The 26,780-nt window shown below is 37.3% G+C and overlaps 4 protein-coding genes across 6 annotated transcripts; 1 reads left to right on the forward strand and 3 right to left on the reverse strand.

Moving 5' to 3' along the window:
* Positions 1-4,149: 4,149 nt before the first annotated feature.
* LOC110861091 lies at positions 4,150-7,048 on the reverse strand. Its single transcript, XM_022110204.2, has 4 exons — positions 6,596-7,048; positions 5,429-6,286; positions 5,175-5,320; positions 4,150-4,637 (listed from the first exon to the last, which is right to left on the reverse strand). Exons 2-4 carry the CDS (start codon positions 6,258-6,260, stop codon positions 4,560-4,562), a joined length of 1,056 nt encoding a protein of 351 aa, XP_021965896.1. The 5' UTR covers positions 6,261-6,286; positions 6,596-7,048; the 3' UTR covers positions 4,150-4,559.
* Positions 7,049-14,461: 7,413 nt separating this feature from the next.
* Positions 14,462-15,514, forward strand: LOC118439516. The gene is made up of 3 exons (XM_035860899.1): positions 14,462-14,624; positions 14,714-14,801; positions 14,870-15,514. The coding sequence occupies exons 1-3, from the start codon at positions 14,537-14,539 to the stop codon at positions 15,339-15,341; spliced, it is 648 nt and encodes a 215-aa protein (XP_035716792.1). The 5' UTR covers positions 14,462-14,536; the 3' UTR covers positions 15,342-15,514.
* Positions 15,515-17,417: 1,903 nt separating this feature from the next.
* LOC118439514 lies at positions 17,418-21,586 on the reverse strand. Of its 3 annotated transcripts, none has more exons than XM_035860896.1 (6): positions 21,410-21,586; positions 21,183-21,230; positions 19,718-20,098; positions 18,389-19,624; positions 18,144-18,277; positions 17,418-18,052 (listed from the first exon to the last, which is right to left on the reverse strand). In XM_035860896.1, exons 3-6 carry the CDS (start codon positions 20,082-20,084, stop codon positions 17,969-17,971), a joined length of 1,821 nt encoding a protein of 606 aa, XP_035716789.1. In that variant the 5' UTR covers positions 20,085-20,098; positions 21,183-21,230; positions 21,410-21,586; the 3' UTR covers positions 17,418-17,968. The 3 variants fall into 3 exon arrangements, with proteins under 3 accessions (XP_035716789.1, XP_035716787.1, XP_035716788.1); XM_035860894.1 differs by having other exon boundaries at positions 18,134-18,277; XM_035860895.1 differs by lacking the exon at positions 21,410-21,586 and adding an exon at positions 21,291-21,349 and having other exon boundaries at positions 18,134-18,277.
* Positions 21,587-24,152: 2,566 nt separating this feature from the next.
* Positions 24,153-25,299, reverse strand: LOC110861008. Its single transcript, XM_022110120.2, has 3 exons — positions 24,986-25,299; positions 24,757-24,912; positions 24,153-24,668 (listed from the first exon to the last, which is right to left on the reverse strand). Exons 1-3 carry the CDS (start codon positions 25,035-25,037, stop codon positions 24,298-24,300), a joined length of 579 nt encoding a protein of 192 aa, XP_021965812.1. The 5' UTR covers positions 25,038-25,299; the 3' UTR covers positions 24,153-24,297.
* Between the last annotated feature and the right edge of the window lie 1,481 nt (positions 25,300-26,780).

Raw genomic sequence — 26,780 nt, forward strand, 5'->3', positions numbered from 1 at the left:
TCTAAATATGTACATGTATACATACTCATTGGTTGCGGGTAAGGACAAGAATCTGCTTTATTATTCGAAAACTTGGCATTGAAAAAGTTTCTTGACTTTTGTACATACAAAAGTCTACATATCTGCAGGCACAAGGTTAAAGAAACGTTTTAGCGGAAGAGACGTTCACATAATGCTATTTAAATAATTTCGGTTATTAAAAGATCACGAGGATCTTCCACCCAGTTTATGTATTCTTTTGTACATACATACATACATATTTACATACATGTATAAGTATGAATGGTGTTTCGCGTACTATGTGGCTGGTCTGGATTATCATGTACATATTATAGATACATACATATTAAAGTATTTAGATACCATGATTATTCGTGCACCGGATTGCATCGGTTTACGAAGATCTGCATACTATGTACAAATGATACAGGGAGAAAGATTATCTGTAGATTAGTAACGTTTTTTGTGTTTTGTGTGAATGAAATATTTTTTTGTTAAAAAAACCGTTTCCTGATAATACGCGTTTATTTATAATGCATTAACATTTGAACAAAATACTCGAGTATTTTGATGACTTGATCAAGTCAACTATCGCATGCATGCATATGATACAAATTTAGGATGACAACACAAATGCGTTTGGAGAAATTTGCAAAATTCTCAAAACTTTTGCTGGAAAAGTTTGATTTTTTTAAACAATTTTACCCAGTAACTGGGCAGGTTTTAGTTTATAAAATTCATCCTCTGTATCAAAAATTATTATTGGAATAAGTTCAGATAACTCGAATGAAAATAGGATAGCATAACCGTTCTTATAGCTTTGTATAATATAATTGCGAAAACATTCTTTTGCCAATTTTCTGGCTTCACTAATTTCTTTTAATTTTAAAACTTGCAAAGTTACCAGATGTGCTAAATACTTAAGACTTTGTCGTGAGTACGCCCATATGCATCAATGCTTATGTTATGATTAGTTGAATATGTGTGTGTTTATGTATGTAGATCAATATATACATACATGCATACGTGTGTATTTATGAGTCTTGGTCGATGATATTTTTATGTATTTGTGCATATAAAAACACATATTTTTACCTAATTAATAGTTCATGGTCAGGGGGTTATGGTAATTAGTGACCCCTGGGAACATCTGGGGAAATTGTCATTGTGGGATAACGGGGAGGGGTTTATATAACAGTGGGGACATCGAATACTTAACCATGTCCCTGTCCACTGTCCCTGTATGTATTTGCATATCGAACATGCAGTAATAAATGGTTCTGCGTAATGTAAAAATATGTTTACATTGTATGTACTGCGCGGTCCGTGTGCATTGCTACCTTGAATTTTTTGAATGTAAATGCATTGGCCTGCAAGGGATATAGAGCATTTTTTGTTTGTTAGAAATCGCCATGAAAGTGAAAAACCTCATGAGTCCAGTTTTGCCCAGAATACGAATCCGATCATATGTATCCAAGAAATTGATGAAGCTTACGCCTAAAAGAGTGAAATTATCATCGACTACGACTCTGAAACTGGTGCTGTTATTGAAGTTTAATTTGAGCGTGATTCTGCAGGTAAAATGTACCATCTGCATATATGTATGTATGTGTATATGCAAATAGTATACATATTGCCGTGTCCTGGTTCATTATTTATTTCAAAAATAGTAGCCTTGTCCAAATAAAATCTGAATCCCAGCTATGTACCGATTTTGTGAGTAGCATTCGGCTACTTAATTGAGTTTTTACGGTACTTATTTGTATAAACCGTCGTGTTTTCCCCAAATGGAAGATTACTTATCACTCCAATTCGATAAGTCTGGGTAGGGTTGCCGGTGAGATGAGATGAAGTGAGACAGAGCTCATCTCACCCCATCTCATTACCTGGTGGGATGAGTTGAGAACTAAATGAGTTCGTCAAAACCCTGGCTCGTCTCATCTCATCTCATCTCATGCTCAGATGAGATGAGATGAGATGGCTCATTTAGCGCTTCGTACGCAATATTTTGCCTAAAATTCCTATAGAAAAATAATGATGTAGTGACAAGGGCATGTAATCTCGATATTTCAATATCCAAATTTCGATATTATAATATGAATTTTGATTTGGTCACAAAATACACCCCAAAGTTTCTATGGTTGACTTTTAACCTAGTTACATACACCCCACAATTTCCCAAAAATAATTCTGACTTACATCAACCTCGATAGTTTCCAAAAATGAATTTTGACTTGGTTACACCCCCAATGTTCCCAAAATGGATTTTGACTTGGTTACACCCCCAATGTTTCCAAAAATGAATTTTTACTTGGTTACACCCCCAATGTTCCCAAAAATGAATTTTTACTTGGTTACACCCCCAATGTTCCCAAAAATGAATTTTTACTTGGTTACACCCCCAATGTTCCCAAAAATGAATTTTTAGTTGTTTACACCACCAATATTTCCAAAACTGAATTTTGACTTGGGTACACCCCCAATGTTTCCAAAATTGAATTTTGACTTGGGTACACCCCCAAAGTCGACAACAATGAGTTTTGTCTAGGTTACACCATAAAAGTTCGTAAATTGAATGCTGATTAATATTTATTAATGAGCTGATCTCGTCTCACTTAACTCATCTCATATCTCATGGGCTCGTCTCATCTCATCTCATCTCACTTTACCCGTCTCATGTGAGTTCTCATCTCATTTAGCGGCCATCTCATCTCATCTCAAACTCATCTTCACATGAGATGGGATGAGATGAACTCATCTCACCGGCAACTCTAATCCTATTATTACCTTATCTTATTCGCCCATCTCCCCAGTGACTCGTGTCATACACAGATAAGCCCACCGTGCATTCCCCATACGAGACGCGACACACATGCATGTAAACATTTAAAGCACCCCGAATCCACTCACTTTCATCAGTCTAGCTTTCCCAGTAAGTTTCTTATTTAGTGTCCACCTTTCCAAAAAACTGTCAACATGCAGGTCTTCCCCGTCGTCCTGCTCCTCGTCGCCGACAGCTTGGCCACCTCCATCAAGCAAAAGAGAGAAACCGGCCCACCGTGTCGTACGTTAAAAATCAAAATCTCGAAAATTTCGCAAATTTCTTAACTGCTAAAACCCTCTAATTTTACAGCCCTTCCTCCCGTCTACATCGGCACAGAGGGCCCCCTGAACATAACCTATCACCCAATCCTCGAAATCCACCAGGGCGGAACCCATAGGTAACTTGATATGATGTACCCTTCTCTCATTTTTTAAAACGTTTTGTTATATATTTTCTAACGTTTCCAAACGTTTCGTTTAATAGAGTCTCCACCATCAATGGTCTGAACACCTTCATTTACGAATACACCATCAACTTTCTCACTCTCACGGCCGAGTTCACCATCACCGTTGGATCCCTCAGCCTGGACACGACCTACACCGCGACCGGGTACCTGGACGCGAGGCCCTTCTCGCAGGGATGCATCCCATCCGGAAACTTCACCGGGAACGGTGCCGCTAAAGCTACCATTGTTGGACTCCGACTTGTCGGAAATGCCACCATTGTAGTCAACCTGATGAACGAGTTTATGTACATCCGTCTCTTGGCCGTGTCCTCCTTCTCCTTCACCTCCGTCATGGTCGACCTCAGCGCAAATTACTAAATCGGAGGGGCTCCCGTTGACTGGCCCGCGTTCAATGGGGGACTCAAGGCTTGCTTTGATTCCGAATTTGCCGCCAACAATGCCGCCGTCGTGGCGAAAATGAGGCTCGCGGTGAATGAGAAGCTTTTCCGTGTTAGGTTCCAAGATTTCTTGGACTTTCTTGACGGCGGTGATACCACCTGCCCACCTCCAACCTATTAAATTTCTTTAATTACTTGAAAGAAAAAATTTACAAAATTCAATATTTATATACTTGTTAAATATTACATACGAGTAAAAAACTGATCGCAATGATAAAACCCAGCAAAAACCTGTTAAATGTCAGATGGAGTCATATTAAATCACTTTTTTAGTATTTTTTGCCCCCCAAGACATATGCAGTTGCACCACAGCACAGCACAAATTTAATTTGTGCCGTGCTGTCAATAATATTAACCTAAATGTGCACTTGAAATGAACTTCATTTACACTTGGTTCACTTTTTAGTGAGTAATGCTTGATATAAATACATACATTTTTTATTACAAGAATATTTATACACAAACTTCCTCGGAGAGGATACCACTAACAAGCAAGATTATCGCAAAACAAGAGTGAAAGAAAAGTTTGCTTTCTTTACTCATGAATAAAATAAGTCCTTGAGAATTGTATTATTTAGGTATTACGCAAGTCAGTCAACTAATGACTTCAAAATTTTGAAGTAATTACTTCAAAGACTTCTTTGTTCAAGTTCGAAGTACATATGTGCATATGTTTTGTGACTGTGATGTCCACATGTCAATCAGGTTAGATAGCGTATTTATTGCATGAAAATCTCAGATTGAGTTTGTACCCATACATACATATATCTAGTGATTTTGCATTAGACAGCGTTTATGGCTTGGTACATATGTACATATAATTTTTTAGCAATTATTTTGGTTCTGACTGTCGTCGTTTGTTCCACTGGGTACGCTGACATTGGTCCATGTGCTTCTTTGTGAACCATTTCTGAAAATGGGGTAAAGAATGAAATTAATTAAGTAACAAGAATTTTTTGGTGTGTAAGTAAATATATACTAAAATTATGCCGTTAAAAAACACCAAATTAGTACACACAAAATATTTTATGACGTTTAGTAACACCTAACAAAATTCCGGAAGCAAGTACTAAAATGCACAAAAATGTGCAAAAATCGTCTACATATGTACATATTTAAGTGCAAAATAAATATTAATATTTCAATTTATCCAGATTTTTGACTAATCAAAAAATATTTCTGCTCTTCTATGGCATTTTCCTCGTCATTTTATTTTCAAATTAACTATTTCTCGTTTTTATATTTTCCGTTCTATTCAAGGTTTATGTAGATATCGGAATCTTTAGATTGACGGTAGAAAAATATTAAATTTCCTGTATGAGTCGTTTTTCATTCATTTTTATGCATTTTTGTACACTTTATGTTTTTTTATGCATTTTTAAGCAACAAACCAATTTTGTGTCCAGAAGAGAAGCACAGCTAAAATTTTCCCATCAGAATTACTTACCGCTACCACGGCAAATGTAACTTCAAACTGGTCGGCCGTGCTGGAGATCAGGTTTTTTTCCGGGTAACACTGCAACTCCTGATAGATTTGACTAAGTTTCGAAATTTGTGAAGGCCTCAATTCTTCTGGGCGGTAGCTGGAGCTTTCTAAATTCATAAAATTAGTGCATCAATTATTAAATCAAGTAATTTATTTATGAACCTTAAATTATAATATTTCCCACGAAAAATATTTAAATTTATAGTATTTTCTACCTTGCAGACTTGATGATGGCGACAAATCATCAAACGACATCAAACTCGTCCCCTGGTTGAAAATCCGGCCTGTTTTTGATGCCGGGCCTGGTTTGCGATATGCAGGATTGGGCGGGGACGTTTGATTTGGCAGGAATTTCGGATGATTTTGGGATGGTCCACTCCCTTCCCACGTGCTCACGTGGTGTTCATTACCGTGTGGCGTTGACATAACGGGGTAAGTAGCTTCACGATTAGCGATATTGACCTCGACGGGAATCAGGTGACTCCAGCTGATGTGGCGGTACAGCCCTTCACAATTCTGTTCTGCCAAGCAGAAGGGACACGACAGCAACTCCTTGTCCTCTTCGAGCACGTGGTACATTTTAAGGTGCTCTTTGAAGTCGATTCCTTGGCGGGAAATGGTGTCGAAACAGACCGGACAATGTCTTAAGTTGTGTTCCTTTCTTTGATGGTCAACCCCATCGCGGCGGGAGCGGAAACTCTTGTCACATATCCGACAAGTTTGAATCAGGTCGACGAGCTGCTTCGCATTTTGGAAGCGGGGTGTTTCCAGTGATATTTTTGGCGGGAGCGAGGGCATTTTGGATATTTTTGGCGGGGGCGGAGCACGTGGCATTGTGGTGGGGGTATTTTCTGTCTGGATCCAAATCGATCCACCGGACCGTCGAAATTTCACAATTATTGGAACATGAGACTTTAGCTGCACGTTGATTTCCGATAGTGAAGATTTGGACGTATCGGGTGGCAAAAAATTTTGCGAATCCATGACAAGAGTTGGTTTGCCGGAAGCTTTAGTGGAGGTGGTGGACGTGGAACTGGTCGATCCCATTGTGGGCGAAATTGGTGGAAGATGGTCTGGAAATGTTAAAAAATGGTTTTTAGTGACTTTATTAATAATAACCTCACTTGGGTCCGCGTATTAATATGTACGCATTATGCGGAAAACAGATTGGGCGTACTAACGACGACTTTGAAATTGAGGCAGAAATTTTTTTAGTATATTTTTTAAAAGGTTGTCAACAATGAGAAACGGATTCTACATACATACTTATTAATACACAATAAAAAATCTTAGTGCAGTCTTAGTGCACATAGTGCACTTATTTTAATATATGTACAATATGGCAAGATGAGTAGTTAAAAATATGTTAATTTGTACTTTACATTTCACTGAGGAGCAGAGCTTCACTACTTGTCACGATTTTGATGTAATTTGGACACGTTATATATCCCATGTGTGAGCAAGAATATATAAGTGGTGTATTAATTCGATGGCCACCTTAGTTTCGTCCGTCACACCCACGTTAAGGGGTAAAAAACACGAAAAATCCACTTTTTAACATTATTCGGGATAGGGAAAACATCGAAAAATTTCACTTTTTAGCATCACGTTCTCCACAAAATATCAAAGAAATATGCTCTCTTTTGTTTATAAATTTGGGAGTCAGTGTAATTTATAGAGTACACAAATTTGGGAGTTTTGTCGTCAAAATAAAATACTAAGCAATGTGTAATATGTACTTCTTGGTTAAGAGGTTAAAATAAGTCCACGTGTGTTTGCTCATCCAGACAAGGAAGAGTATGTTCTCGTATCTACATAAGAAGTAGACTACAAAACAATTCACACTCTACTGCTGACTCAGCACTAGAGTATGAGCAGGGTTCGCTACCCTGGGGTTTTTGTGTTTTTTGGGGTATAAAATCCCCGGAAAAACCCCAAATGCTTGATGCAGGTTTTGTGGAGCTTTCCATGGTTTATGTAAGATTTTAGGGCAGATTGAAACAAGATTCTTGAAAGTTAGATTAATGAAAATTAAATTTTCGGATTCACCATGTACATAATTGTGAGCGTTTTATGTGCGACTTGAATTTCCAAGTATCTACAGTATTATTATGTACATATGTACATATTCCTGATTAGTTTTTAGGTTTATGTGCACGGTGCATAAGACCCCACTCATTCCAATGACCCCGACGGGTCAACCACTCGACGGAGATTGTTCATCTTCCAAATCGTTTCCTAACTTTGGTCAATATGCATATCGTAAAAATTTCAAGTCGGTCGGTCAAATCGTTCGAGAGTTATCGCAAGACAGACGGAAGGACATGACGATTACATACTAAGCCCTGGTTCGGGCTAAAAACCCCAAGGATTTGCGAACCCTGGTAACATTGAACCCGAGCTGATGGGCCCGAGCAGTCAGCAGTGCTTACTACTTGGGCCTAGGGCATCATTGCACAATGGGCCAGGAGCCTAAAAATGTGGCCATTAAGGCGGTATCTTGAATTGGCTGTTCACATATTTCAACGTGTAGTATAGAACCAACATGTCCTCCATGCAAAATATAAAACCAAATGTTACACCCACCCGGGTAAACTTTGCATAATACATTACGAAGATAGGGCGAACACATTTTCTAAAAACTTCACAAAACTTCACGCATTGCGGACTCAAAACTCATGCCATTAAATAGCCCATGGTGTGCTAAGTACACCCTGCTGCGACCGTCTGCGACCATCAAGCTTTATTCCAACCACACCCACTTTTAGTCATTAAAGTTAAAAAAATCAAATTTAAGTTGAATTGCCTTTACTCAAGTATGCTTTAAGTATACTCACTCATTGGACTTTCTCAGCAAACTGAGGTGGTAGCAGGAACGTATATTGGGTGTGAAAACCACACCCTCTGGTAGGGGAATCAAAATTAAAGACATTTCTTGCTGAAAGGCTTGATGGCCGATCTTGTCATGCTTAACAACATTGAAAGTTGAAATTCGGATTACTTTTCCAATTATTGACCGATTTTCAAAGTGGCGACTGTTTTGGAAACCCTAGGTCAATGGGCGAAACATATATTTTCAGCTTTTTTTAATTCGACCACACCCCCTCGAAATTAAGGTCACAAGGTCAAGCAACTTGTAGAATCAAATTAACGAATACCGCAAAATTTCAAACAATAAAAATCGAAGTGCATGTCGAAAAAATACCTCGACAGCCTGGCCACTACTAGCAATGTTCAAATCGTCACATGCCACGCCCCCAGTGGGTGTGGTCCTCGGCAACTTTTAGATTTTAACGAAACCATGTCATGTGATATGTCATTTTTCTCAGCTCGATGAGAGGATCTCAATGGAGTGATTAAAATTTTGTCACCACACCCCCAGTGGGTGTGGCTCTAAGAAAATTCTCAATTTTAGCGAGAACAATATCATGTGATATATCATTTTTCTCAGCTATACGAGTGGATATCCACAGAATAATTAGAATTTTGAAACCACGCCCCCAGTGGGTGCGGAATTCAGCGAGTTAAAGTTGTTTTCTCCGATTTTAAATTTCTCCCACACCGAAATAGCACTACCCGTATTTTGCGTTTCCATGAAGGCTCGCGTTTTCGGTTGTGGCGGTTTAGAGGGCATTTTCAGCCCAAATTAAAATTTGTCAAAAATTTGTATGTTATATAATTTTTACGCTATATCATAAATGAAAGAGCAAAACCATTTTTTCTCAAAAATTACAAAAAAAGATTAGAAAAATACATTTGTAAAAGTTTAAGGCTTTGTATGCTATTTCAAAATTTTGAAAAATGCAACAAGAAATTGTAAAAAATTGCAAAGTTTGAAAGTGGGTTTTTCTTAATTTACGTAATGCAATTCAAATTATTTTGTTGAAATCCCCTCGTTTAGTTAAGAGAAATGATTTATTACATGACATGACGTGGTTTAGTTAAAATCGAAAAGTCGCTGATTTTTAGTATTCCGTCGAAACATCCTTGTTGAGCTGAGAAGAATGATATAACACATGGCATGGTTTTATTAAAATCGACAATTTTCTGGGAACCACACCCACTTGGGGTGTGGTTTTCTAAATTTTAGGTATTCCGTCGATACCTCTAATCAAGCTGAAAAGAATGACATATCACACTACATGGTTTCGTTAAAATCGACAATTTGCTTAGAGCCACACCCACTGGGGGTGTGGTGTCAAAATTATAATGATTCTGTCGAGGTGTCCTCGTTGAGCTGAGAAAAATGATATGTCACATGACATGGTTTCGTTGAAATCGAGAAGTCGCAGAGGGCCACACCCACTGGGGGTGTGGCATGTGACTATTAAAAATTTCCTCATATAATATATGCCTTAGGTTATTGTTGCACACCAAAATCTAGTTCTAGTTTCTTCAAACTCGGCTTCTATATATTTTTGGCCAAAATATTTTAAATCTGGCCCACTGTGCATTGCTTGTAAAATTTCATGCACCAACTTTTATCCGTTGGAACGAAAAAGTGGAAGGATGCGTAAACATGTATGTATACACAAGTCTGATGATGATCTATGTATGCACAAGCTGGCAACTCGTGTCCCTATGCACAACAAGTTACAAATGATGCACAAATGATGTAAATGACCTATTGCATATACAGGGTAGTTAAAATACGCTACAATGGACAATTTTTTGATGGGAAAAATCCATAAATTTCCATTAGTTACCGAAATGTTGTCTCTAAAATGCAACATTTTAAGAATTTTGTCACCAGTTTTGAAAATAATTTATAAAAATCTCAATCCCAAATCTTGTAACTAATGGAGATTTAGGGACTTTTCCCATTGAAAAATTTTCCATTGTGGCGTGACATTTTAACCACCCTGTACTTGAGGCAGTGTAGTTTTCACTGTGTAACTAGTTTTTTTAAAACATGATATCAAACACAGGTGAAAAATGTTTTACACAAAATATTAACTAACCACACCCACCTGCTCATAATGTCATTTGAGTTTTACACAATTTTGCGACGGTTTGCAAAATCTATCCATTCGTTGGATAAATTTTGTACAACTTTATCAAAATTTTGCATGACGGTTGGACATATTTTACCTTTTAAATAGTTACGTCATCCTCTTTTTTTAACTTAATCTTGAGTAAATCTTTTGGAGTGTAAAAATATCACGACGTGAGTACACCCATTAAAGTTAGAAAAATACTTGGAGAGGGGGGATTAAATATATATGTATTTTTTCAAAATTTAATGATGGTAATCTACTTGCTCACAACTTAGGGGATGTCCATGCAAAATTTCTGAACCTGCAATAAACAAGCTATAAATATTTATTCACCTTGCTTAAAAATTACACCTTACCTTAAAAGACGGCAGGGCCACTATGGCCCTTTGCTCCCCTGTTGGGACGACTGATTCAAATTCGACAGCGGAATAACAATTTGAGTAATTGATAAAAAATAATTTAGGGATTTTTCAATTTAACTTACCAAAGTTTTGATTCCAGTTCCTCGACTCGTAAGACTTTTAACTTCCACCAGGCTGTGGTACGTATATAAATACGTATGTACCACAGCCTCGTGGCATGAATCGTTTCATGCATGAGATTTCATGAGAAGCAAACAAGGCCTGACAGGAGCAGGTTAATTGAATGGGTGATCTAAAATTGCATGCGAACGAGCCACCATACCGACAGTCCTCAAACTAAACCACAACTAAACAGACTAAAATGACGATTTACTTCTTGTATGATGGCTCTCATGTTGGGGAAAAACAAGCAGATCGGAGTGGGGTCCATCCAACCACAATGTGTATCTAAGTTGGTTTATTGACCGTGGTCAGAAACATTAGTTAAGAATTACTTAAAAATTATTTCGAAAATATGTCATGAAGAAATAATGAGAATTTGAAGGTTATCGTAATTTGGTAACAAGTTTGGTAACATGCTACCTGTACCTGACGTTGAAACTGAGTCTCAACAACCTCACAGAATTTTATACATACAATGCATGCCTTGTATGTGTTGTATATAACATTCTAGTGATGGTGGTGATGAGTGATGACGTAATGTTTATGTTCTCAACCAAATCAAAACATCACGTGGCGTGCATTCTCGCTGAACAAACAGCAATGGTACTCCCTCTGCTTATATTAATAAAACTCTATGGAAGCAAACCTCACACTAAAGATCTCCTTCTCCTGCTGCAACTTTTCTTAGGATTAGTTCCAGCTAGACTCGTCAGGATGGTTTTTTATATGCAATTTTATTGCAACGTATGTAAAGGATTGACAAACCGTTACATAAGTATCTAAATATGTAGATACGTACCCTGTTAAAAATGTGGTAAAGTTAGTTACAAATTTATGTACACTCCGTGATGGTATTGATTTGGTGATAACTTCTCTCTGGGTTGGTAAAATTTGATTCTGACTGGTGAGTTATCATCACCACAACAGTGTATAAATATTTTTCATTATACGGTAATGCCCGTTATCACCGCGCCGGTGAAGGTATATATGCACTCCGATTGGGGATTATTCAACACCATTTTGCTTAGGATATATTCTCGTAAGTTGCTGGCAAATATACGAGTGTTAAAAACTTGGATGTTGTGCGGGCATGTAAATAGGTAGGTATGTAAGGTTCAGATACGTTGTAGCAAGTTCTGACAGACCACGGAGACATTTCATTTATACATAGTGTGTAGAAAAACTCAGATTTTACATAGGGAGCGTCCATAAATCACGTGATCGATTTTTGGACAATTTTGACCCCCTCCCCCCCCTTGGTGACCGGTGGTGATTATTTCCCTACCCCCCCCACCGGTCACGTGACAGGAGATGATGCTCAAATTAAATCATGTTGTCCGGAGTAACAATAATTTTTAAATCATTAATCAAATTAGAGCTACACACATGTGTAAATGACTATTTAATACGCCAGTAAGACAAGAATTTTAAGTCGAAGCAAATTTCTAAATATGCAAAATGACAATCAAGTTTATATAACGTGCGTGTGGTATGCCAAGAGAGTTTACTTATATATAACTCTCATGACATTTATTGGCATATACAAAAGTTAAAAAAAACTTCATGTCACGTGACATCTGACCATCTACAACCCCCCCCCCCCCCCGTGATAATTGGTGACAAATTTCAGACCCCCTCCCCCCCTCTAATCGATCACGTGATTTATGGACGCTCCCATACATACATTGGGTTGCTTAAAGTAATAATGGTCAATTTTGTGCTCAGTACCGTGTATGATATTTTTACCATGGGATAACCATGGGCTAATTCTGCAGGCGTTTTTACAGCCAAACTAATTGATAAGAAAATACTTCAAGTAGAATTTGTAAATCTGACTCCTTTCGGGAGAGATTGAGAAAAAACTTCAAAAACATGAAAAACTGTAATGACAGAAGTAATGGTGGTACCTAATTTTTTATATCGAAAACCCTCACACATCTGAATGTCGTAACGTTAGTATAATACGATTTGATGTTCATTACAGTACAAATTTACTAAAAATGGTTAAAAAAGTTTAGTTTTGTATCGCTGAGAAAAATTTGAGCACTCACGAAAGAAGGATTGGACTACAAAATATCTATTTTCTGACCTCGTTTAAGCTCTAGAAAATTCCGAATATCATGAAGAGATTCAAGCAAGCTTGTCCCCAGCAAGGCAAGAAAAGACCGAACCACCAAACCAAAGCAGAAAAATGTAACTTAGTAACGACAGCCATTTTGTGAAGGTCACAGAGGTTACCAAATGTCATTTCCTCAGCAAACAAAGCCGACGTTGAGGAGAAAATTAAGCTCTCGATGAACGAGATGTCCCAGTATAGGATCGAAGATTTCGTGGACTATCTTCCATGGGAACCTAAACCCACCTGCCCACCAGGCACCAACTAAATTTCTTTTTGGCGGGAATGACAGTAAATTCTGGGTTTATGCATTTTGTAAGGAATAAGATTCTATTCGAATTGGCGAATTCTACTTATTGAGAAATAAAAATAAAATCTGTCTTAGTCACGCGTATTTATGTATATGTGTGGAAGGGTGTTAGGCACATTTTAGTTGTGAATCCCTCCACCTACAGATGTGTCTATGGACAAAACTAACAATTTGTGGTTGCCCAACGTCAATGAGATGCATATGCATGTATGTATGTATTAAAAACTTAAATGCGGGTATGGCGTTCTGACACTGCTACAAAGTTAAAGTATTGAAGAGTGTGTGATTAATCGGTTCACTCAATAATTTAGTCTATATTAATATATAATAATTATAATTAATAGCCTAAATTATTGAGTGATTAATCAGAAACTTCATTTCCTTTGGAAGAGAGTTTCATAAGCAATTACCGTTCAGCTTATTTCGGCATATAATATGTACAGACTATTCTAACAAAATTGAAATTGCTATTCCATTTAATTGAATTTATAAGTTTTTAATTAGTACAAACAAGTTTTTATCACCAACTTGATAAATGCAAAAAAAAACAAATCGGGAATATGAAATTCGATCGGAAGACATGAGACTGAATAAACTCTCATCTACATCACTTAATAATAATCATTGGAGCAATTCACGCAGTCCTTGGTACATTACAAAATCTGTAAATTCTATAAACTTTCACCAAATTTTAGAAATATTTGTAACGAAAGTTAGCTTACAATTTTTGTAAACTTGCTCAAATCAAGGCCGTGTTTTAGATTGTACTATTTTTATACAAGGAGGAAATTTCGAAAACTATCCAAACTCAGTTCACTACACAGAAATTAAGTGGCTTTCGATTAAGATTAAGTAGAAATTTGAAATACAAAAACTGGTAAAGCAACATACGGCGTAAATATCATTTCACTTACAGTTTCAGTGGGTCACCTGGTATGTCAACCCACCTTCATAAAACTTATCGTAATTTTCCTCAAAAAATGTGGAATCCAATGCAATCCAATTAACTTCAAACCGATAAATATTTAATTAATTGATTTATCTGCTTGTAAATCGATAACGTATATAATTGTGTGCATACGGTATAGATTTCTCTACGTAAAGTATAGTCATGTTTTCACCAACTGAAAGATTACAATTCGATTTGTTCCTAATATCAATTTTTACCTTATCTTCTTTGCCCTATCTGCTCATCCATCTGCGTCCCCATTAGTCGCAATCATCTCATCATCAGATAAGCCGATTGTATGTATGCGCATTCCAATGCGAGATGCATTTATTTCACACCGAATCCTCCCACATTCATCAGTTAGGTTTTCTAGCTCTCTCAATAAGTTTCCAAGTCTCAACTTTTCCAAAACAAATCAATCGTCACCATGCAGGTCTTCGCCATCGTCCTGCTCCTCGTCACCGGCAGCTTGGCCAACTCCATCACGCAAACGAGAGAAACCGGCCCACCATGTAGTAAGTACATGATAAAAATTTTAAAAATTTTAAATTTTCCAATGTTTAAAAATTTCTGAATTTTTGCAACTCCCTACATAATTCCACAGCCCTTCCCCCCGTCTACATCGGCACCGAGGGCCCCTTGAACATAACCTACCACCCAATCCTCGAAATCCATCAGGGCGGAACCACCGGGTAACGGGAGACTCTTTCTTCATAAATTTCTTAAAACGTTTCATTTTGTTTTCCAACGTTTTTCACAGAGTCTCCACCATTATTGGTCTGGACACCTTCGCTTACGAATACACCATCACCGTGATCGCCCTCACGGTCGAGTTCACCATCACGGTTGACAAGCTCAGCCTTGACACGACCTACACCGCGACCGGGTATCTTGACGCGAGGCCCTTCTCCCAGGGATGCATCCCATCCGGAAACTTTACCAGTGGCGGGTACGGCCCCGCTCCAGCCACGGCGAACATCGGCAGACTCAAGGTTTTCGGATCTCTCACCCTTAACATCAATCTGATAGAAGATTACGTCAGAATCGGTCGCTTGGCCCTGTCTTTTGTCTCCTTCGATACAGTCAGGGTCGACCTTGGCCGGAAATTCCGAATAGGTGGGGCCCCCGTTGACTGGCCCGCATTCAGTGCTAACCTTAAGGCTTGCTTTGACTCCGAATTTGCCGCCAACAAGGCCGCCGTCGTGGAGAAGGTTAGGCTCGCGATTAACTAGAAGTTGTCAAAATATAGGGTGGAAGATTTCTTGGACTATATGCCAGGGGAACCGGAACCCACTTGCCCACCAGGCACCTATTAAATTCCTCGGCGTTGGGAATGACAATAATTTCTGGGGATATGCAAGTGTTTCATGAGGAGTGATATTCTTCTCAGGGTTCGGAAAAACCCAGGGTTTTAATCAAAAAGTAACGACCCAGGGGTTTTAATGGGTTTTAATGGGTTTTTTGGGTTTTAATGGGTTTTATGGGTTTTATTGGGTTTTATTAGGTTTTACATAAGTAATACATTGAACAACAATTTTCACTACTACTGCAATCCAATTTCAATTAATATGCAAATCCTACTTGTCCATGTTAGAATTTGTATCCGTTTCGAAATAGTCTTGTTTAACTGATCATAGTTTAATACTTTATGAGAATATATATTACCTTTTTCTCGAATACTTCCTCTCATCATAATGAAATCCAAGTTGTTTAAAAGTTTTTAAAATTTAATATTTCAATTCGATCTTAACGTGTATTATCAATTCTGGAAAAAATCGAGTACTTATGAACAATGAAAGCACAACGCACGTATGTATTACGATCGAGAATATAATAAGTGCTTTTTACAGATATACTATTTTGCTCATAATAAAGTACTTCGTTGTCCATAAGAACTCGATTTTTCAAGAGGTGATATTATATCACCGTGATAATTAAGATCGGTTTGAAACATTTTAAAAAACTAAATTAAAAAACACTATAGTATTTTGTTTAATTTATTCGCTGAGATGAGAGGAAGTATTCGGGAAAAAAAGTATTAATTATGATCGCAAAATGTATTAAATTATGTATGATCAGTTAAACATACCTCGTTCCCAAATTATTTTTGTGTATTTTTTGTCACTTGAAACTTGTAATGGTAAGGGATGTCCCTGATTTATTCCTGGTTTTCAAAACTTACAGTATTAATCAAATAAACTACTTAGCTGCCATCAAACAACTTCGACTAATGTATGACAGCTGTTTTCAGCTTTTAGAATATAGTTTTAAGCTAAAACGCAGTTAAAACCCATTAAAACCCTAATAAAACCCATTAAAACCCAAATAAAACCCATTTAACATGGTAAAACCCGTTGGGTTTTATTCATTAACAACCCATTAAAACCCAAATAAAACCCATTTAACATGGTAAAACCCGTTGGGTTTTATTCATTAACAACCCATTAAAACCCAAAAAACCCAACCCAATAAAACCCTGGGTCGGAATACCCTGATTCTTCTTGAATTGGTGAATTCTTTTGAAAAATAAAAAAATCAATCTGTCTTAAGTATGCATATTTGCATATGTGGAAGGGTGTTAGGTGTTACATAGGCATATTTTAGTAATTTTAGTCGAGAATCCCTCTACCTAAAGATGTATGTAACTGTGTGGACACAACAAACAAATTGTGGTTGCCCAACTTCAATGCGATGCACATACATATTGTGTATGTATACTCTCAATAATTTTTTGACGATATTGTTACCGGCGGAGGTACTATGCAACTCTACCGCTCGGGTAGTAATTTATCATCGAAGGGTAGCATACATACAGAGGCTAAATCCTGCTCAGCCCCCAATGTCAACGCTCAGGTAATAAAAATATTACCGATACCGGAGGCAATTTCTTACCCTCAGAAGACAATTTGTTACTATAGTGTTACCACGCGGTAGCGTTGTATAGTGTCTCCGCCGGTAACAATTTTGTCAAAAAATGATTGAGAGTGATACTTACATAGATATTAGATGTGAGTCGGGCCTAAGATTTCAAAAACCCGACCGGTCCAAGCCCTTTTCAAAGTACCGTAAAAACACAATAGTAGCTTTGGACTACTAACTTACAAAATCGATGAGACCCGGTTATTATTTGAGCAAGGGGTACTATTTGAATTTTTACAGTAAATACATATGCACATACAATCCTCTTACCGGCATTTAAATATTTATGCAATGAGTTTTGCATGCAAATGAGTTCATGATACATATTTCATACTTATGCGAAACGTGTATATCTGTACATATATAAATATATAATTTATTAAGTTTTATTGCACCTACATACATATAAATATATAATAAATATAAATGCATGCCTAAATATGTCAACAATATTTATTTGTGTGTGGTGTTGACAAAGTTTAACATACCTAATTTTGCTTACAGCTTTGAAAAGTTATATATGAACATACATACTTTGATACTTATAGCACAATATTTATTATACACATTATCTATAAAATTACAAAGAGCTCTGAAACACTGACTGATTCATTGCTCGGTTGACTAATCCCTTCAATTACTTCTTAACTATTTGCAAGTCACACACCCTTAGAATAAAATTTCAGCTAATGACAGAATTATTTTTAGGATTTTTAAAAACGTTGTAACAAGTAGTGCACGAACAGGGAAAGTGATCGTGGTCATGTAGATTATTTTCTAAGTTTTACAAATAAATATATTACTCCTACATCGGATTACATATGTGTGTACAGAACTGTCAGAAAATCTCAGATATGAGTATATGTATGTACATGTAAATATCTCGTGTTGATGATTTTGTGTTATTGCCTTTTTATGGCTTGGTACAATTGCCTAATAGTTATTTGGGTTCCGAGCGTCGTCGTTTCCGATTGCTTTGCTGGACACGCTGACAGTGGTCCATGTGCTTCTTTGTAAACCAGTTCTGAAAATGGGATAAAAAATTAGATTAATCAAATAAGAACAAATTTATGTAAATAATTTTTCTATAATCCATCAGAATCACTTATCGCTACCACGGCATATGTAACTCCAAACTCTTCCGCCTTGTTGGAGATAATTTTTGTGTCCGGGTAGCTATTTAACTGCTGGTATATAATGTTAAGTTTCGAAATTTGGGAAGTCTTCAGTTGTCCAGTGGTGCGGTTATCTAAGTAAAATTAGAGTATGAGTTATTAAATAAGGCAATTTATCCAGCTTAAGTTATGTAAGTGTACGATCCCACGAAAATGATTTTAAATTTGTTTATTATAGTTCGTACCTTGTGGACTTGGCGGGGGTGTTGAGAACATTTCATCATCCGAGATCTGACCCGTCCTCCTGCGCTGGCGTGGAACACTTGGTTCCATGGTGGACCTTCTTTTCGCAGTAATTAGTGCCGCTTTAATTTTGTCACTTAACTCTTGTTCGGAATGCTTAGGATTAGCTATCTTTGACCGCTTTGGTTGAGGTGGGATCGGGCTGGGGGATTTCCGCCGGAAATTGTTGGTTGGTTGGGGTGAAGAGGGCGGGTCTGGTTGCCTTGGCGGGATACGATTTAGGGCGGGATTTACCATCCTGGAATTTGTCCGATTGGTTACTTTGGCGGGGTCTGTATTTTTAATCGATGGTGGTATCTGGTTGGAAATTTTGCCTGTTTTGGATGCCTGGCCCGGTTTACAATTCGCATTTGGCGGGGACGTTTGCCGCATGCTCGTGTGATTTTGGGGTGGATTCCTCCCTTCTTGGGCCGAGCTCGTTTGACGTCCATTGCTGTTATGTGGTTTTGGTATCGGGGCAGGGTGAGCAACTTCCTGATTGGCGGTCAAATCAGCCTCCACGGGGATCAGGTGAATCCACCCGATGTGGCGGTACAGCCCTTCGAAACTCTGTGCTGCCGAACAGAAGGGACACGACAGCATTTCCGTGTCCCCTTCGAGGGCGTGGTACAATTTTAGGTGGTCTTTGAAGGCATTCCCTTGGCGGGAAATCGTAACAAAACAGACAGGACAGTGTCTCAAGTTATGCTCTTTCCTCTGGTGATCCACTCCATGGCGGCGGGAGCGAAAACTCTTTTCGCACTGGTGACACGTTTGAATTAAACTGATGAGTTGGGTCGCATTTTGGAAGAGGGGTTCGTCTGGCGGGGCGATGGTGGTGCAGCGATGAGAGGTTGGTGGAGGTGATTGGGGAGAAAGAGAGACCGGCAGATTACGAGTTGGATGACGGGATTGGTGAGAAGATGTGGTTTTAAAATTTCGCTCTGTGGAGGGGGTAATGATGGCGGGAAGTCCTGAACACTTAGGGACAACGACAGGAGGCCTTGAGCACTGAGGAGCAACGGCGGGAGGCCTTGAACACTGAGGAGCAACGGCGGGAGGCCTTGAACACTGAGGAGCAACGGCGGGAAGCCTTGAACACTGAGGAACAACGGCGGGAGGATTTGAGCTTTTCGATAAACCGGCGGGAAAAGTGTTGGAAGTTTGAGGTGAGACACCAGTGGCGGGCCTGCTTGAACCTGCAGATATACGCCAAATTCATGTTTTTAAATATGCTTATTTCAGAAACTTTTAATTCTGTGAATACTATTTAGTTATCTCCAGTAAATTACCTGCAGTTACATCAATATTTGGCCTTCTGATAAACTCCCCATTTAGTAAACTTTCTCCAGTTTGCGTCTCCAATGAGATTTTAGGCGGCGGCGGGGCAGGCGGCATTTTGCGCTTGGCGGGAGTTACAACTCCGCTTTCTGTGTGTATCCAAATTGATCCACCGTCCTGTCCAAATCTGACCATGAGTGGGAGATTGACCTCAAGTTGGAAGTTGACTTCCGGTGACGTATTGGGGGGCACAAAATTTGGGGGTGAATGTGGACCAACGGCGGGTATTGGGCTCATCGGAGGGCTAAGAGGAAGGTAGGCTGTCGTAGTGGCGGTGGAGGAATGGATCGATCCCGCCATTCTATTCCCGGGATTCATTTCTGGAGGATAGGCTGTAATTAGTGGAGAAATTATTTTTAGCGACACTACGAAAGTTAATAAAAAAGCGTTAGTAAATAAGTATTTACATTTATTTTATGGCACAGATTCAGAAATTTACACTGTCAACTTGATCAATAAACGTTCGCCGTATTTTTGCAAAACTTTTTGTGAGAAAGCGGTGAATTCATTGTTTGGAAATTTATCTAGGAGAGAGGCATATTTTCACACTCAAGGAGTTCAAATTTTGCAATCTCGAATAGAGATTCTCGATTTGGAACGAGAAAATATCACTTTGACGTGAGCACGCCCATTAAAGTTTAACTATTCCTAAGAGCGTAGTATGTATCAAAGTTGGAGGTACGATAGGGTGTAAAGCAAGCCCAAACACTTTCCCAGGATGTAAAAAAAATTATAAAAGGAACTCGACAATTCTACGAAACTTTCAAAATTTCCGAAAAGATGTGCCAAAATTTACTAGAAAAATCTCTAAAATTCTCAGAAACTTTCAAAATTTCTAAAAAAATTTTCAGAAGCTTCCTTTAGAAAAATGCTCATAATTTTCCGGAAAATTTTTTTCTTTTAAAACTGCTCCTAAATTTCCGGAAAATTTTTTTCTTTAACATGTTCCAAAATTTCTATTTCGTTTAAAAATGCTCTTAAATTTCCGGAAAAGTTTCTAAATTGTTTTTTAAAAATCTTGTTAAATTTCAGGAAAATTTCAACATTTCCGGGAAATTTTCAAAAATTTATTTTTAAAATGTTCGAGAATTCCAGGAAACTTTCAAAATTTCCAAACCTATGGAAAAATGCTCCAAAATTCTCTAAAATTTTTTGTAAATTTCCTTTAAAAAATATTCCAAAATTGAAACAAACTTTCTAAATTTACTACAAATTCTCTATTTGTATTTTATTTTCAATTTCCTTTACAATGCTAACTTTATGGAGACCATGAAAATTTCCGAAAAATGTTCTAAACTTTTAAACTATTTCCAACGGGTCTGAGGTGTATTATGACGGTATGACTTATAATGCAGTTCATGAAAATTTTTTTCTAAATTTTTACAAAGTTTAAAAATTTAATTATGTTCAACCTACTTTTCTTCAACTCTGGAGGAGGTGTCCTTCCATCCAAAATTTCTGAACCTGCAATCACAAAAAAAAATTGTTAAATAATTATTCACCACAAAACTACACGCGCCTTACCCTAAGGGACGGCAGGGTCAAGACGGCCCTGCGGTTCCCTGCCCCGTCGACTGATTCGGTAAAATTCATTAGCAGCGGAATAAAATTATAGTATCGGTTTAAAAAAAATATGCATTTACCAGTTAAATTTCCGAAAATTCCCTGTTCCTTTTTCAGTACAATTTCCGAAGTTTCCTGTTGTTTTTTGCTGTACTAGTTCCCACAGTTTCCTGTTCCTTCTTCTTTACGAAGAAGGCATACATTCATAAAAAATCTTGACTTTTAGACTGAGGTGTGGTATTGACGAGCAGCAAACGACATTTGAGCTCCCCTTTTCCGGCTGCAGCTCCTTTTATACCAACGTTTTCCTGCAGCAAGAGAACGTGCATATACGACGTCATCAAATAGGAAGGTGACTGATTTTGTGTCGCCTATCTTACTCGTGTTAAGCTAAACATTACTAGATCGGGAAGGGGTGGCATAAAAATCCGCGTTTTTTGCTGACATAATATATGCACGTTTTCCCAATGAGATTTCATGTGCAACGTTCCTGCCTCAACAGGATGAGATATCATGTGCAACTTTCTTCCGTTACGTAAGGGGCCGTACATCTAGAGTGTGACCGATTTTTTGAAAATTTTGAAATCTAACCACCTTGTGTAACCTGAATATGTGTCCATGTGATAATTAACAGGGGAAGAGTAGGATCACTTGAGACCTCAAATCGATCACATGCTTTTTGCACAGGCCTTTCATACCATAAAATTCCTACCCTAACAATATGTGAATTCATGTGCAACTGGGCCCAAATGAGATGAGATTTCATGTGCAACTTTATTCGGATGAAAAGCAAGCAAGTGGATATGTACAATACAATAATGCGACAACACTAATAGGAGCAAAGATGTTGAGCAACGTTTTACCTAAGTTATGCAATTAGCAGACTATGGAAACGCTGGATTTGTTTTGTGTTTCTTTGTATGTATGTACATATGTTTGGATATTATGCGGTTGGGTTACACATTTTGAGGTATCATGCTTACTCGTGCGGTGCGAGTAACAACGTTTACACAGTGACGTTTAAGAAGATGTAGAAAAGTGGTTCACTTATGTATGTATGTGTGTGAATAAAACGTTGTTCCGAATGCATTGGGCCTACTCACGTCAGCTATCGCGTACATTACGAATTTAGCAGGTTATAATAACAACCACCAAACTTCTCTAGTTTTGGAATATCTTGCAAATTTACAAGTTTTGAAATTGTGTAAAACATTGGCTGGACAAAAATTGGATGTTTCTCACAAATTTACAGAGGGAACTGGAAATATGTTTATTTTAAAAAAACTCATCATTTTTACTAAATGCTTCAGAAATTGGAAAAATAATTTAAGAAATAACAAAACTGTTTGTACAGATTTGAGATGTTTGAAAAATCATAAATATTTTCCGAATATACACACAAATTGCTTAGACTTCGTTGTATGAATCGTTGTATGTTCAACTAAGCCCACAATTTACATGTTTGGGTAGGTTAGGTTAGTCGATTCACTTACCTGAATTGTGAGCACAATATTTGTGAAATATTCAACTCCGTTTATCTTCAAGATTTATTTAGTGTGCAGTTTTATTCAACTATTTTCAACGATATATGTATTTATACAAGTTTGTCAAGACTCGAGATAGAGAGGATGGCACAAAATATGTAGCAGAGATTCAGGGTTTTACCGTGGGGAAAATAGGGTGGGGAAAATGGGTGGGTAAAATGGGTTTTAGCCACCCACCAAAAAGCCTCATTAGTGGGGAAAATGGAAAAAATGGGGAAAATACTTTTTGGGGCGAAATGATTCACTTTTTCGCTCCCAACTTGAAAGATAAATTGATTCATGCACATTAAATAACACGAGACTCCTGTAAGATTATAAAAATATAATTGCTGACTCTCTATCTGATACAAAATATTTCTCTTCTGTGTGTAAGTGTTGGACGTTAACATTAATCGGGAAACATGTTAAACCATTTGGTAATTTCCTATATAAATAATAATGGACAAATTTCTTGATTGTGATTTATTTCCATGTGATTCATTTTTTAGGAGACAATAAAAAATCTACTGCGTGGAGTCGATCAGCACAGCAGACTTGGGATGTTGAAAGGGATAATTGACGACTGCTGTAATTTGGACGACTTGAAACCACTTCATGGTTGCATTAAAGAAACTAAATGGACGTAAAAAACACATCATTCGCGCAGCAACCGTTAGCATTGTAGATTTTGACGGAAAGGAAATCTTTTCGGCAAGCAATTTAATCATATTTTCCATTGCAAAATCACAATTAATTAATAATTACTCGGTTTTCTAGGAGATGATTTTCCATGAAAAGGGATCCTTTCTGGTAAGCAAGGAGATAATCTCCGTGAACGGATTCCGCGAAGATTCGCTGATTGGAGGAATTGATATGGACAAAGTTAGAGATAAAATTATTTCGATTTTGGATGGAAAATTGGTGGTGACCTGTAACGGTGCAGCAGATTTCAACAGTCTGGACATCAGAGGAGGGGACGTCGATTCGTTAAAATACTTTTCAAAAATGGAACGGAACTTTCAACAAAATTGGTCGAAAAAATTATCAACCTTTGTCGCTAAAGAAAATCTATCGTCACTATTTTAATTCCGAGATTCAGAAAAGCGGACAAATTCACACCGCCCTGGAAGATGCCAAAGCGACGATGCAAATTTTTAAGGAGATTTACATTCCATGGGCTGAAAATAGTTCTCCGAATATGAGACATTACGAAGCTTGTTGAGAATTCGACAATGTTCAATAAATTATAAATATCACACTTGACATTTTAATGATTATTATTCATTTTGCAAATAAACATCACAAACATCAAATAAACATAAACAAATAAACATCACATCTGGATTTTCAACCATATGAAATGTCGAGTTGGTGGCGTAAAGAAATTTTCCTAAGTGTAATGTTATTTCTTCCGATTTATTTTTTGCCAGGCTTGCTACGAAACTTTAGATTTTTGGGTGCTTCAGAAAGGTTGTAGAAGACGATGGCGAACAATTTGCTGCAGCTGACTCTGTTGCACTGTGGAGTGACATTGGTACAGCTCTCTTCATTTCTTTCTTCGAGCATTTTTCATAATGTTTCTTCATTCGCTCTACTTTAGCGCTTACTTCTTCCTTGCAAATTTTGCACTTGTTGCTTATAATTTTTCCGTTGACTTGCTTTGTTTCGAAACAGTCCCACACTAAAGACTTATTTCTGCCTACTTTCTGAGATGGACTGGATATGTCGATGAATGTTATTTCAAGATTATGTTGCATGGGAGATGACACCACTGGAGCTGAGTTTGTATCAGTGCTGGGTTGCTCGTTAAATTGATCTGAAAACAATTAATGTGCACTAATGTCAGGTTATGGTCGCTAACCTGTACTAGAGTCACTTTTAAAGTATTTAAAGTAATGTTTCACCATCTCGTGACACGAAGGAATCCGTGTCCATATTGCTGTCTTCGAAATCGTTTGCATTTCCTTCTTCATGGGCCAGATTATCTTGGATAGTTGACCCATATTTAAGTTCACGATCATAATCAGATTCTGTGGTTTTGTCGCTATCACTGTCAAGATCTAATGAGAAAAACAAATTGCTATCGACCATCAGAGAATAAAATCAATGTAAATTGTTAGGATATTTATTTACCCAGAATTTCTTGAATCTGTGAGTCAGTAAGCACATTCTTTTTTCTCGACATGTTGCAGGTTAAACTTCAGAATGTGCAATGCAACGAAAGGAAGGATGGTTACTAAATTGACAATTAATTAACTTACCGGCAAAACAAAAAATCGAGTGGTTTATTTAATAAACAGTAAGATCAGAACAAAACAGGGAAAATAAACCTCCCGCAATGGTGGTGGTGGCCCACCACCTCACTATAACCCTTCATACCCATTTTCCCCACTACCCACCCATTTCCCCCATTTTTTCCATTTTACCCACCGGGCTGGGGATTAAGCTCAAAAGGTGGGCAAAGTAAAACCCTGCAGAGATTATTCCAAGATAAGACTGAGTTAGCTGTGGCACAAGTTACCTTTATATACTAATTTTATTTATTACTTAAAGTTAATTGCTTGCAACAAGTAATTAAATTTTATGGCTTAAAAAGTCGAGGTTAAAAGATGTCATTACTTTTAATCACTTCTTTTTACTGCAAGATTTTAAGTCATAAACAAACTGGTTATGAATGATCACAATAAACTTCACTACATAAGTACATATGTAAATACATGTGAATGATTCACACGAAATGACACATGTATGTACATATGCAGATATTGTTTGTTACAACGCTTAATTAATGTTAGCAATGGTATCATATTTGGATTAGTTTATGTAAGTCTTCATATTCATAAATAAGCACCTTACCCCTCCGGTGAATTTATGTATGTAATGAATGATTATGCTTCATGGGGATATTATGAGAATTAAAAAATATATTTATATGCACATTACTGCCGGAACTATCCGTTGTCATGCATCTGATCTGATCAGAGCTTATCAGATTTTATAAAATTATTCAGAAGAGATGAGACTGCATAAACTTATAATTAAGTATTTATTGAACATTTAGATAATAGTAATCATGATAATTAAAAGATGATACATTTGAGTGTACAAAACAAATTTGTAAGAACATTTAGGTTCGAATTTTACTGCTTTGAAAGATAGCAGATTAATTTTAATAATCAAAATTAATCAACCAGGTCACTTTTACTCGAATGACAGATAGGTTCCACAGCTTTTCGCAATGAATTAAATAAAATTCATTATAAATGAAATTGTAGGTACAAGGACTAATGTACCAAAGCATTTTTTTAATTATGTGCAACCACACCCCCCACAAAAATAAAGGAAGAAAGTTTGGAAAAATGAGAAAGTCAATGTAGATCTTGTAGAACAAGAGTAAGACCTATATATACTTGCATTTGTAATTTGACTTCCCCCTGGAATACGAACATTTTGATGCATCTAATGTTTCAAAATTCGAAAATTGGCGTTTTTTTTACGTACACAAAAGTCGTCAAAAAACTCATTGCCCCAGCCAATTACTTCTGGCAACCTGATGCCAGATTTTTCCTCTTGAGATGAGCTACATTTTCAGCTTTTGTTGTCCGAAGGGAAACATAATATTTACATATGTATGTAAGCATTTGCGTAAGCTTAGATAGATAAGAAGGGTGGTAATTGGATGTGCATATCAGCCTCGCTACTAAAACAATACGTGACACATTATTTATGTGGTCAACATTTTCCTGGTGGAATGTGGATGTGGAGTTGTATTTAGTAATAAATGTATACATATACATATCTACATTTATTACTAACTACATATATACTACTAACTATTTATTACTGAATACATACTGTAACAGTAAATTACTTATTAATGCACATGTGAGTATTCACATACGTACATACATGCACACAAACATGTAAT

This window comes from Folsomia candida, unplaced genomic scaffold (assembly GCF_002217175.1).
Source record: "Folsomia candida strain VU population unplaced genomic scaffold, ASM221717v1 Fcan01_Sc037, whole genome shotgun sequence".
NCBI lineage: Eukaryota > Metazoa > Arthropoda > Collembola > Entomobryomorpha > Isotomidae > Folsomia > Folsomia candida.